This window comes from Nannospalax galili, unplaced genomic scaffold (assembly GCF_000622305.1).
Source record: "Nannospalax galili isolate Female #2095 unplaced genomic scaffold, S.galili_v1.0 scaffold85, whole genome shotgun sequence".
In the NCBI taxonomy this organism is placed as follows: domain Eukaryota; kingdom Metazoa; phylum Chordata; class Mammalia; order Rodentia; family Spalacidae; genus Nannospalax; species Nannospalax galili.
The window spans coordinates 12,119,546-12,133,348 of NW_008358866.1; the positions used below are offsets into that span (position 1 = coordinate 12,119,546).

The 13,803-nt window shown below is 38.7% G+C and overlaps 1 protein-coding gene across 1 annotated transcript in view; it reads left to right on the forward strand.

The window, feature by feature from the left end:
• The first annotated feature begins 3,592 nt into the window (after positions 1-3,592).
• Positions 3,593-13,803, forward strand: part of Asb4 (ankyrin repeat and SOCS box containing 4) — a 48,994-nt gene continuing 38,783 nt past the window's right edge. Inside the window, exons 1-2 of the mRNA XM_008822577.3 lie at positions 3,593-4,178; positions 12,157-12,456. Of these exons, the coding sequence (XP_008820799.1) occupies positions 3,992-4,178; positions 12,157-12,456 (487 nt within the window). The 5' untranslated portion in view covers positions 3,593-3,991. The remainder of the gene's footprint in view (positions 4,179-12,156; positions 12,457-13,803) is intronic.

Genomic DNA, 13,803 nt, shown 5'->3' on the forward strand with positions numbered 1-13,803 from the left:
TTCTAGTTTCTGAAGATATACTTTAGGAGTTTGGCTTCTGATTTCTACCCTACAGTTACACTTAACAGTAGTGTCAAATTCATGTTTCAATATCATAATAAACCAAGGAGCCATTTGTGTTCTAGAGATGACACTCAGTGGGTGGCTTCTGTTGGATGTAGGCATCAAGAAAACAAGCATCCAGGCCTTTGTCCTGACTGCCTCAGTTGGTAGATCCCCAGAGAATACAGGAGGGTCTTAGGGTCACTTGCCAGAACATCATCCTCCTGTCAGGAAGCTCTTTGTACTATTAAGAGCAGAGGACATTGGCCTGGGCATGTCATGAAACACTAATAAAAAACTCATCGTCAAGGATGAAGAGTTTTCATTTATGAACTGAAAAGACAGGAGTTTCTGACAGGCTTGACTAGTTGGTGTGAAACAGACCACTGTGTAATATGGTCTCCTGTGGCCTTCAGGATGGTGATCTGGTTATGTTCTAGATAAAGACGGCAGGTCTCAGATCTGTTTTCTTTTTTCATCAGTCACAATATTTCCCATTTGTTAAAATGTTTTTGATGGGCAATTTAATTAAATTGCTATTTGTTTTTAAGTGTAAATAAGTTTGATCCTCTGCTGCTTGGATAAATTGGTCAATAATTAACTTTTAGCAAAATGATAGATAACTTTATTTTTTGTTTAATTTTTTGTTTGTATGTTTGTTTGAGACAGGGTCACCCTGTAGCCCCAGCTGCCTTGGAACTTGCTATGTAGATCAGGCTGGCCTCCATCTCACAGGGATTCACCTGCTTCTGGCAGGAGGAAGTGCTGGTCTTAAAGGTGTGTGCCACCACACCCCACTTTAGATAACTTCCTTAATTTTGTATATTTCTTCACAGAAATTTATTTTCTCAAGATAGTTGACAAAGTTTAGAATTATTTTTTACAGTGGTGAAATAGGACTTTTAGAAAGAGAAGTTATGCTAATCAGGCATTAGAAAAGTAAGGATTTGGAGGTTGGTTGTGGTGGATAGCCCAGCAGGTAGTATGCATGAGGCTGTGCCTTGGATCCCTGACACTCAAACCAAACCCAACAAAAACAATATATATTTTTTTTAAAAGAAAGAAAATGAGTAATTATGCCACAGTATTTTAACCCTTTTTTCTTAAAGCATAACAAGGACCCAGAGGTGCAAAGATCAAAATCTTAGAGGGCATTCCACAGGTGTATTAAACTGAGGGAAAAAAAGGAAAAGTAATGGAGGAAGTAAAATGTGGCAGGGTAGACTTTTCTAGGTAGAAGACTGGAAGTCTTGATATGAACAGAGATTCAGGTTGTCAAGGGTTAGCAGCCCTGTTTTCATCCTTCCTCATACACCCAGTGCTAATCTTGTTCTTCCTGGACCCTACACAGTACCAGAAGTGCTGAAATGTCTGGAAGAAGGCATACAACTTCCAAGTTCTCCAATAATCGATTGTGCTAAAGTAGCCATGTGGCGTCCGTGAATGAGAGCCTCAAAACTGGTGGTAAATGACCAGAATCATATACTCCTGGGCTAGTGGAGGCCAGAAGTGTATAAAAAGTTAAATAGGACACAGTTAGTGGGAGACACTCTGTCACTCTGCTTGGAGGTTGAGAATGAGGTTCCAGGGGACAGTTAGTCCATTTAGGGCTCTTTCATTCATGGGATACCACAGATCTGGCCACACTGGTAATTTGTGGCGTAGTCTCTTCTAGTGAGTACTGATTGTTAAATATGAGTGCTTTAAGTATTTCTTTTATATCCCCACCTTCATGGAAGTCATTTTAGAGGGCAAGTCAGAACTTCCAATGACAGAATTTTGTTCAGGAATACTATCCAAAGAGATTACCACATATTTGGGCCAGATTAAACATACCAGTTTGGAATAAAATTAAATTGTCTTCTCCTACTAAGTAATATAGAAATACTTGAGAGGGCATCAGATCAATTTAACTGTCACCAAACAAACTATCTTATTTCTGTATGAAATTCAGCAAGTTTGCAACTTCATGAAAAATGTAGTGAACAGGAAATGGAAAAGCTCGAGTAGCTAGCAGCACCATCCAAACCCATCTGCATGCTAAATTCTCCATCAACAGGGTGTTTTGCCTACATTGTTACTACTTTATCTCCAGTGCCCTGGATAAGTGACTTGCTTGTAAAGTGTCCCATAAGAATCTCAACATATTTTCAACAAAAACAGAGGGTCACAAAGCAGTCCATTGTTCTCTCTCTCTCTCTCTCTCTCTCTCTCTCTCTCTCTCTCTCTCTCTCTCTCCTACTGCTAGTCTTAAAATATGTTAAAATATGTAACTTTAAAAATGTAAATTAATAAAATGTTTTGAAAAATTAGAATTAAAATATGCAAAGCCGATCTACAGTATTAGAAATCATGGTAATGGGTGATGATGGAAATAGGGAATGTTTGGGCTAGAAGAGTGCATGAAGGAAGTTTTTGGTGGGATTGAGCTGCTCTGTGGTGTATGTGGGTACTGGTCATGATGATTTGATAAGCTATATACTTATGACTTGATACTTCCTTGTATTTTTTGCTACGTATCAATGTATTAAGTGACAAAGTATGCTGATTTGCATTGATTTTTATATACTTATGTAAATTCTAAGAATCAAATATCATTTAAAAAACTTTAAAATTCACATTGCTAATTATTCTGCAAAAAGTTTGTATCATTTTCTGACACCCATTAACAATATATAAATATGACTTACTTATATTCTAGTTAGAACTTGCTATTATTTTTCTAATTTTTAATGATGATAAATAAATCAAGCTTATATTTTTCTCCAGCTTTTTCTGTTGAAAACTTTCAAACATAAAAAAGCTGAAAGAAGAAGATAATTAAAAATACTAGGTAACCCCACACTATTCATTACATTTATTAGTTTCTTGACTTTGTGCCACATTTGTTCTCCCAGTGTCTCTTGATGTCTCCTTTTTGCTCTCTCCTTTCTATCTAAATATCTGAACTACTTTAAAATAAGTGTTAGAGGCTATGAGTATAGCTAGGTAATAAACCACATGCTCTGTGAGACCCTGGTTTTGATTTTCAGCAACACACACACACACACACGTACACACATACACACACACAGATAAAAGAGGAAGTGTTAGACAGTGTATCAATTTATTATGTATTGTATTCCTTAAGAAAATCAATATTTTTATATATTACCCTAATACCTTTATCACAAATCAATAATCTTATATTATCATGTAAAATTTTGTCTGTTTATATTTGCAAATTGTTTGAACACAGTCTTTTCTAATTGATTTGAAAAATAAAATACAGGATCCAAAAATTTTGTTTACTTGTTGCATTGCATTTATTTGTTTTGCTTCTTTAAGTTCTTTTTAACTAAACCATTCCCCCCTTAGTACCTCACTCTGCTTTTTCGTAAATATTGAAAAATTTCAAGTCTCGGTTGTTGGAAAACCTTCTGTTTGTTTTCAAATGTGTGTAATCAGGCTTGATTTCACAGGCTCATATTACAAAATCATTAAAGGTTTTCAGAAGCACGTGTATCAACAACTGAAACAAATTTTCATTTTTGGCTATTGGTTAGTCAGAGCAAGACACTGGAGCTCCAGCCAGGCACCAGATGTTTTGCTGAGAAGGAAAAAATAAAGAGCATTAAGAGCTTTTTAAATCTTGCATTTTCACTCTTGTCCTATAAGAAATAATTGTGACATTTCATGCTTGGAAATGTGTCACAGAAGCTTTCTGTCATATTGACACCATACACTGTGGAAGGGACTTGCTTATGTATCACCAGTTTAAAGGACCTGAAAACGCAGTGACCGCCAAGGAGGATATTTTGAAGTTTGAAATGATCCCTATATAAATAGAACGGATCAGCATAACTTTGGGATAAAATTAGCCCGCAGTTTGTGGACTCTCCAGCCTTGCCTGTGTGCTGGGTGCTGCTCTCCTGCTAAATCACAGCTCAGCTTCCACGGGGAGCAGAGGATGGACGCCTTCACTGCCCCTATCTCCAAAGCTGGAGCTGCCAAGTTAGTTAAGAAAAATTTCCTGGAGGCTCTAAAGTCAAATGACTTCGGAAAACTGAAGGCTATTTTACTCCAAAGGCAAATAGATGTGGACACAGTGTTTGAAGTTGAAGATGAGAATATGGTTTTGGCATCTTACAAACAAGGTAAAAAATATTGTAGAGGTGTAATTGATAGAAAATGATTTTAGGTCAGTAGGTCAGTTATGTACTTTAAAGCAGTCATTTTTGTTGTTTAATGTTTGTTCCCACATTATTTCTAATGTTTATATTTCCTTCCTTTTAAAACTAGAATGGATTTGGGCTAATTTCTGTATTATACACATAGATCTCTGTATATGTGTTCTTTGCTGACTATTCTCCATCCCTGTGCTTAGAATTTGGCATCCTAGGTAGCTGTTTTGTCATGCACTGTGTTTAGAACTTTTCTTGTGCCTGTGATTACACAGAATAGAGAAAACATCTCTGGATTATGGTTAAACAGACTGTTAAAATCTTGTGATGATGTGGCTGTGGGGGACAGACTGTTCATTCTTTGTTAACAGCCACTTAAAGATATATCATCTCAGTGTCTTTATGGATGAAAAAGGGGACTTTCTTACCCATTTAGAGAGTTAATGAATGGAGAAAACTCTGCCATAGGCGCCTTGATGGTCTTCATCATTTTAATGAGTTTCAGCTCAGGAACAAAAGCTGGACTCAAAATACTAAAAAGTTAACTTTCTTTTTTCTTTTTGCTAGACTACAATAATAGATAAAATAAATTTGAAGGGCTTAATGCAGAATCTCTGCTTTGTATAAAAACAGGAAAACAATAATTAGAACAGAAAATTTCTTTAATTAAGGAATTTTTTTTTCTGCGCCTTATGCTTAATAAATCAGAAATAAATTAGCACACTGATTTTAATTCCTCCAATCAACTAGCTAATGGGAGAATTGAAGTACTTAGGCCATCTGGCAAGCAGACTGCAGAGAAATACTCTGTTTAACTTTACTTTTGCTTAAAAAAAATAGATATTCCATTTTTGGGCATAGCACTGAGAGTGAGTGAGCAAGTGAGCGAGATCAAGAAAGGGAGCATGAATAATGATTTTTTTCATGTTTCTATATATCTGTTTTCTATTCATACATAAGTCATCAGAATCTCCAATATTCCATTCAAGCACCAGTAACATTTATTTCTATTCTAATTCATGTCTCTGATCTACAGTTCTAGAGGAAGTAGAAAGTAGTGGATCCCAGTGACTTTGTCTGTGATTTGTACTTTATGATCAATTGCCGTTACTATTTTGATTGAAAAACAAAGGAGCCTATTTCTTCTGTTTTTAAATAGTTGACGGGGGCTCTGTTGAAAGAAAAATTAAATGCTATATAATTAAATGGTTTGCATTTTAAGACTTTGTTTAGTGACAGAATGTCTGAATGCTAAGCATGTTTTAAAGTGATTTTTGAAATGTATATGTGTGCCACATGTAAAATGACTGAGGGACAAGTCAGTGAATAATCTATTTGACACTGAGTTGTAAAAACTACCTGTCTCATTTCTTGAGCAGGTAAATTCTGCAGCTGGCACAGGATGCAGAGGTTCTGAGAAAGGAACTTTGAAGTGTATGTAGGCTCTTGAGAAGCAGAGCTGTTTTCTGTTATTTCTCATGGTATCATTACCCCTGAAAGAAGAAATTGTGTTTTAAACTCTTTTTGTCAATATGCGCTTACTAGCTCTCATGTTCCCTGTGGAGATAACTTGTTATTTATGTTAATGAGTGTTTTCATAGCGTTAAGGCTATGGGATGTGTTTCTCAATAGGGGCAGCAATTTACACTGTCTGCAAAGGAAGAAAACAGTTTAGTCTTGTGTATGCCAAGTAGGTGTGTGTGCAGAAATAACTGAACTTTGGCTCATATTTCAGAGCTTGTTCAGGAAATCAGTCGTGCATATGTGCATGTGGTGTAGACCTAACCTTACTCTCTGTTTACCATGAACGTGAATATAAGACTGCCTCTGGTCTTCAACTTGGGGTAAAACCTTCTTTTTCTTGAAAGTTATTTGACATTTTTAAATTATCAGTCCCTTCACTGGTAAGGTTAGACATGGAAGCAGTACATAGAATCTTAGCTTCTGGCCCAGCAAAGTAGATCTAAGTGGTTGTATCAATGTCTTAATTCACAAAGGAATTCTTAGAACAGTGTAAAGCTGAGTGGTCTGCAACTGGGTAGTTAATTAGTCAGTGAGCTCCTTTAAAGAATGGAAGCTATTTCTGTGTGGCCTTGAGGGACAGGTGGCTAGATTAAAGTTTCTGAGACTTTTTTTTTTATTAGGTAGAAGCAGAACTTTTAGATGTTGAACTGATACGTGTTACTCTCTTGTATTTTTAAGCATATTGGAAAAGTTCTACAAATGAAAGTGCACCATCAGTGTGCAGTTTGATTAGTTTTCACGAAATAAGCAAAGCTATGTCCCTATCATCCAACCCAGGAAAGGGAGCACCACTGTCTACTTTCAAGAGATGGGGATCTTCAGTTATCTTTCACTTAATAAGCAGAATAAAGTGTGACTTGTGCAACAGGTATCACCCTGCCTTGACATTTTCTCATGTCACTGATAATGTGATTCTGTATTCAATAGCTGATTACTCTCAGGAGATTAGCAGGGCTACCATCAACCCTTAACCACTTTTCATAGGATTTCAAAAGGTTATTGCTCTTGTTTCTAAATATAGCATGTCTGATCAAATGCCAAGATCAGAGGATACATTTTGGAAAGGTGATTCAGAACTCTGCTGGCAAAGAAAGCCACTTAGAATGTAAATATTTCCCTCCCTTCACCCCAATCCAAAATGTATTAAGTGCATGGGCAGTTAAAAGTTGACCTCCTGCGGCAGTATGCATTTTATGGGGAGGATAGAACTGAGGTGTTGTACTAGAGCGAAGTCTGGAAACTCATGATCTTTTCTCCCTCCTGTCCTGGAGTTGCCTTATAAGCTTCTACCCATCCAGGAGACAGACTAACCTCTCTAGAACTCCTTAGTCTGTGCCCTGGGGTTTTCCCAACACCCAACACTGATTCTTAAAGTTGGGCACACCTCAATTTGTTTCTTCCAGTTATTTTTAGATTTATCATGAAATCTTCATGTAAAATCCCATTTTGTTCATTTTTTTCCACTTTTTTCCCTCTCTGTAAAGCAAGCAATGAAAGTGTGCTGTCTTGCATTTGAAAATCCTCCCTGGGAATGGTAGGGAGAGACATGGCGTTATTAAAAGCATAGAAAAGTAAATAAGTAAAATATCATTTAACAATAAGTTATTTTTTTTAAAATTTATTATTTTTATTTTACGTGTATGTGTGTATTGCCTGCATGTAGGTAAGTGCACCCGTATCGTGCAATGCCTGAAATTTTACAAGCTGTTTTTTTCATATTAAATTTATTATTTTTATTTTACGTGTGTGTGTATTGCCTGCATGTAGGTAAGTGCACCCGTATCGTGCAATGCCTGCAGAGGTCAGAAGAAGCTGTTGGAACCCCTGGGACTGGAGTTACAGATAGTTGTTAGCTGCCATGTGGGTGCTGGGATTCAAACCTGGGTCTTCTGCAAGAACAACCAGTGTTCTTAACCGCTGAGCCATCTCTCCAGCCCCAAGTTTCATTTCTTTTAACTTTGTGTGTGTGTGTGCATGCGCATTTGAGTATGCTACAGCGTGTGTGTGGAGGTCAGAGAACAGTTTGGGGGGCAATGGTTTCTTCTTGCTGTGTGAGTTATAAGTATTAGACTCAGGTCATCAGGCTTGGTAGCAAGCATCTTTACTGGATGAGCCATCTTGCCATCCCCAAACAACCACTTTAAGACAACAATGATGTGAGGAAATCATAAATTACATGAATGAATTTTAAGCTAGTTAATGCACCTAATAGTTGAATAGTTAAGGGGTGTCATGATGTAGCTTATTCTGAGGCAAATAGAAAATATTTAGACTGAAATCAAAGTAGAAATCTCTGAAAAATCTCAGAGACCCTCCATGGACGTTCCCACAGGCAGCATATGTACTAGAACTACAAATGAATGTCCGTAAGGTTGTTTTCAATGATTTTCCTAGCTGAACATTTTGGTTCTTCCTCAGATGTATGAGCTTTGGCTCCCTAACAGAACAAGTGGAGTATCATACCTATCTCTGGTCTGAAATTCCCTGGTCAGCAGGCTTAATCAACATCCTTTTATTAATCGGTGTAATGCCCTCTAAGTACTTCATTTATAGTCCACAGCTTCTGGCTTCTTGCATGGTAGTCATATTTTTAATTAAAATAACCAATGAATGATTTTGCTTGAAAACTTTCTGGCAGATACTCTATCTACTTTCCTAAGTAGCAGTTGCTATCCAAGTGTCTAGAAAGCTTTTATTCCAAATGAATAATCTCTTTCTCACCTAATTTCCTTCTTTGCCAGAAATTTACTTTCTTGCTTTCCTATTACTATCCTAGGGGTCTTCCCCTTTCCTCCTCGGTCAAATAGCTCTCTCTTTAAAATGTTACAATGCAAGCTTTCTTTCCTCTCCCTTTCCCTTGGGGAGCTGTGAGAATTATCCTGAAAATACTAGCTTTTAAAAAATAGCTAAGAACTGTGCTTTGGCCTAAAATCCTTCGGGACTGTGTAAATATGTGGACAAGGTCAGAGCAAATATCTGCTAATCCAGCCAGGAGCAGCATGTGTGAACTTTGGTTGCAACCACAACCAAAGGCTTCTCCTGTGTAAGGTTTGTTTCCCTTTGATAACACTAGAGTTGGTAACTATCCCTGGGCTTAGCCTTTTGTTTCCCTAGAGATGCACATCCTCCCCAAGGGCTGCCTTCCTTCCTCACCAAGACTCTTGAGCTACGGGTTTTGCACCTAGCCTTGCAGGTATATATATGTCTTTAAGTTTCAGATTTAAATGACACACACACACACACACACACACACACACACACACACACACACACACACACGGGGATTAGTCTACATATGTTTTTGCAAGGGTAAAACTTCTAAAATTTCTTTGGAACTTTTGGCTATGCTTGCTGTCAGTGTGGGGCTAAACTATATAAAATCTTCAGATCAGAGACAGCTACTGACAGATTTTGGAGGGATTAAAGTTTGAGAGTTTGAGATATTTTTCAAATTAAAAAGTTCTTTTTCTCATATGCATATATTATATACTGAGCCTATTCTCCTCTGTCCCAGGCCCCTCTTCCCATCCATCCTCCCATTAATTGCTTTTGTTCCCCTAGATAATTTCTTCATTCATTTAATGTGTGCATACATGATTTCAGGTGACTAGATCAAACTGAGGAACCACAAACGAGAGGAAACATATTTACCTGACACTGGCTTAAATCGCTTAACGTGATTGTTTCCAGTTGCATCCATTTCCCTGAAAACAGCGTAACTTTATCCTCCTTTATGGCCTACAAAAGTCCCATTGTGTGTGCAAATCACATTTTTCCTTATCTGTTTCTCTGCTGTTGGCACCAAGTCAACATATCACAGAGGTAGGCAGCAGTGCTCACGGCAGTACTGTTTGCTATAGAGCAATGTAGGTGTCCATCAACAGAGCTTGGTCTCTGTCAGTGGTGGTTATATGGATATGGGTGTGCAACACTACTTCACCCCTACCACACTAACTGTCCTTAATTGTGAAACAGAGGTTCTTCCATAACACTAAATCCCCTGTGATGCCATGGGGGTGAAGTTGCATAAGCAGCTTATGAATCAGGGTATGCAGAAGGGCAGCAGTGACCGTGAATACTATAGATCCCCGTGGACACGGCTTGTTCTGGGGAGTTCAGGGTGGGATTTGTGCATCAGGATGAGCCTGTGTTTCTCTCTTCGCTTGACCCTTTGCTGAAGCCAAGCTTTTCTGAAGAGGCACCAGTGTCTGCAGCCTGCATATGTGGGGTGGAGTGTGAGTGGCTTACTCTAGAGGGAGGTAGCACCTTTTTCAGACCCCCACCCAGCCCACAAGGGCTTCCTCCCGCCTGTCCTCTGTGTTGTCTGAACATGCAGTGAAGGGGCAGCTGGCCTCTGTGGAAGAGCTCAGAGTGGGATCTTCCAAAGATAAATATTAAGAATAAATCACATCATAGGTTCGGATGCTGTGAGAAGAAAGGCCAGTGCACACAGTGAATTCGCGGCTGGCTTCACTTGCTTTTGGCATGCTGTGCCTATATTCCTGTGTGTGTGCACATGTGCTTGTGAAAATTCTGATCTTTTGGCATATCAACGTTAATGCTAGCACATAAATGAGCACAGCCTAATTTTTCATTTTGGAAGATAGCATAAGCTCAGACTTGGTCCTCTATAAGACTGTGTACTTATTTCCACACTGGCTACACAAGACCTGGCCTCCAGCCTCATTTTTAGGGTGCCTTTTTGCTAAAGGATGCTCTTTTTTTTGAAGCTAGCTTTCCTGTGTGTTGCAGGTTGAGTTATCCAGACCCTCCTGACCCCATCCCTAACCTTGCCACCATACCAGCATACCCTGGGCCGTAGCCCACATTCTTCTATCCCCATTTCTCCCTGGCAGCTCTCCAGGGGTAACACCTAAGGTACCTTATTGCCCTCCAAGTACACACATAGCTAGGTAGAAAAGGCAAGTTTTAGAAATAGTTCCATTCTAGGGTTGGTTAAATTCCAGGAGCCAGTGGTTTGCTGGCCTGATTCCCAGTTAAGAGTTAATGATTTTAGGAGACTCAGATGAAACTGACCAAAGATCAAAGACAGTGGACTGATTCAGGTAACAAACGGGCAGGAAAATCCTGCAGATCCTGCTGTAAATTAGGAGGTAGAAAAAAACATCAACAAACAAATGCATGTCCGTGCCAGAGATGTGACACGCAATTGATGCATTCAGGAGCCTCTTCCTTTCTTTGTGATTTGTACAGCAGGGTTGCAACTAAACCTACACTGTTTCCACAAAGACAAAGACAGATGGAAACTCTGCATTGTAGATATCCCAAGTCCTTGATGTTGGGCTGAGGCAGCCGATTTGTGGCTCTATCAGGCAGAAAAAGTGGCAGTTTTCTCATCTGGAAAATGAGAGGCTTGGGCTGGATAATCCAACCCAGCACCAGCATCCTGTGTTTCTTTGATTTTACATCAAAATGATATTTTCTTAATCAGCTCTTTGCTGTTTTTTTCAAGATCATTTTTCTTCCCTTTGCAGAAGCAGGCCCGAGTTTCCAATCAGTTGTAGCGTGAAGCTGCCTAATCTTTGCTGCTAATAAGCAGGCAACGTATATTCTGGTTTTAGGATCTGGAACTAGTTCTTTCTAAACACTCAGAGAAACTGTCATTGCAAGTTGCTTGTTGAGGAACTTTGATGATAAGAATGATGAAATACTGGTATTAATGTGATTTATTCGTTATCCAAAGCAGGCTACACAGCAAATAGCTTAAAAACACTGTACGCTTGGAATGGAGAGTAAATGTACATCCCTAAGTAGAAATGTCTAAACAGGCGAGTATTTATGCACATCCCTACCTAGTACGCATATCTAGCCACACAAACACATGTATGCTAGGGGCATGTGGTTGATATTTCCCAGTTCAGGCCATCTGGCGCACTGTGGGCTCATGGATGCATGGCTCTTGTATGCTCAATTCTTACCAGTGGTGAAGTATTCAGTTATGACTGTTTTATAACTTAAGCATTCTCCTGTTTATGATCAGTGAGCTTGTTTTCCATCGTTTAAACTCTATGGAAAATACTATATCATATTCATGTACTTAAAATGGTTGGGGATTAAAAAAGAAAACACAAACCTAAATAATCTCATATAACATAGCCTATAAAATAAAAATAGAATCACATGCATTTGATCTTAAGCTAAAGGGCTTTTAAGGCCCAGGAAGGGAATGTAAAAGAACAAGAGAATAAGCAGTAGAGACCATAATAACTTGAGGAAGCCTGACCCACTGCTTGGGTCCACAGAACAAAAGCCTGGAAAACTCATCAGCTACCACTATAAAACCTCTGAGCCATTTTCCCTTCAATTTTATACAAGTGACAAGAATGAAATACTTTGTCAAAAGCCTCACAAAACATTGAGAAACTCTGGGCCAGAAAGTAAAGGTTCCCTTCCTTTCCTTTTGCAGGTTATTGGCTGCCCAGTTATAAACTGAAATCTTCCTGGGCGACAGGCCTGCACCTCTCTGTCTTCTTTGGTCACGTGGAATGTCTTATGGTTCTGCTGGACCACAATGCTACCATCAACTGTCGGCCCAATGGGAAGACTCCTCTGCACGTGGCTTGTGAGATGGCCAACCTCGACTGTGTGAAGGCTCTCTGTGACCGCGGAGCAAAGCTCAACTGCTACTCCCTGAGTGGGCACACGGCTTTGCACTTCTGCACAACGCCAAGCTCCATTCTCTGTGCCAAGCAGTTGGTGTGGAGAGGTAAGCTTTGCTGTGTGGTTGAGGTTATGTCTGTTTACACCAATGTAGTTTGGGGACTTGGTCATTCCTCCTTATCTCAAGGCAATGTGATAGGCATATTAGTACCTTCAACCTAATCCAGGCAGCCCAAGATCTGTATATATGTGTGTATTACATTTTTTTCCCTGAGGTCAGTTAGTGATGATCGTACTGGAATCTTAATTTTAAGACTATGAAGTGTATTAATTTTCAGCTACTTAATAAGTGTTTTTATAGCTGTATGTCATATATATACATATATCAGGTAATGAGGCAAGCAACAAAGAGAGAATAATTCTTTCTCTTAAATTATATATAATATATAATATATATGATATATAATATATATATTGCAGTAGAGGATGTAAGTATTTGGGGGGCTGGTTGAGACAAGGTCTCCCTGTAGCTCCAGCTGGTCTGGAACTCATTCTGTAGACCAGGCTGGCCTCCACTTCACAGAGTCTTCCTGCCTCTGCCTCTGGAATGCTGGGATTAAAGGCTGTGCCACTACATCCTATGAGGACACAAATATTAACAAAAATTTTGAATACCTAAGTGGAGAAAGTGCTACTAAGGAGAAAAACAAGAATCCATGTCAAGAGTGAACTGTTATGCAATGTACAAATATTTCTCTGAGTACATGATGTGTAAGCTGAAACCTTAAGAATGTGATGGAACCACACATTGAAAAATAATCTACACACAACAAGGTCCATGGTAAAGTACGCTATTTTTATGAAAACACTATTTTCATGTAACCATCATCGCAAACATCTTTAAAAGTTCTTTAATAACTTTTGCAGTTACTCCTATCTCCTAACCCTGCCAACCACACTGGTTTGTTTTCTGTCCCCAGAGTTTGGCCTTTCTCAGAAGGTCATCTAAATTAAATTATATAATATGGTAAGCTTTGAAGTTCCCAGTATCATAAGGCATTTGAGATTCATGAATGTGATTGTATGGAGCAGTAAATGAAATGTTTTAATTGCTGACTAGTATTCTATATAGACATGCTGTACAGCCTGTCCACTCCTCAGTCAAGAGACACTTGAACTATCACTGACTCTTGTCACTTTTGGAAAAACACAGATATAACTATATGCATGTAGGCTCTTACAGGTGGGCATACTTTCATTTCTTTAGGATAAGCATCTAGGGATGAGATGGGATGGATGGTAGATGTGTAAGAAACTGACTCTTTAAAAAAGTGACTATACAATTTTGCATTTCTACCAACAATTTGTGAAAACTCCAATTGCTCCCTATAACTTGCCAAAGATCGATAAAGTGAGACACTAAAAAGAAGTTAGGTCCCTAATAAGTATGTAG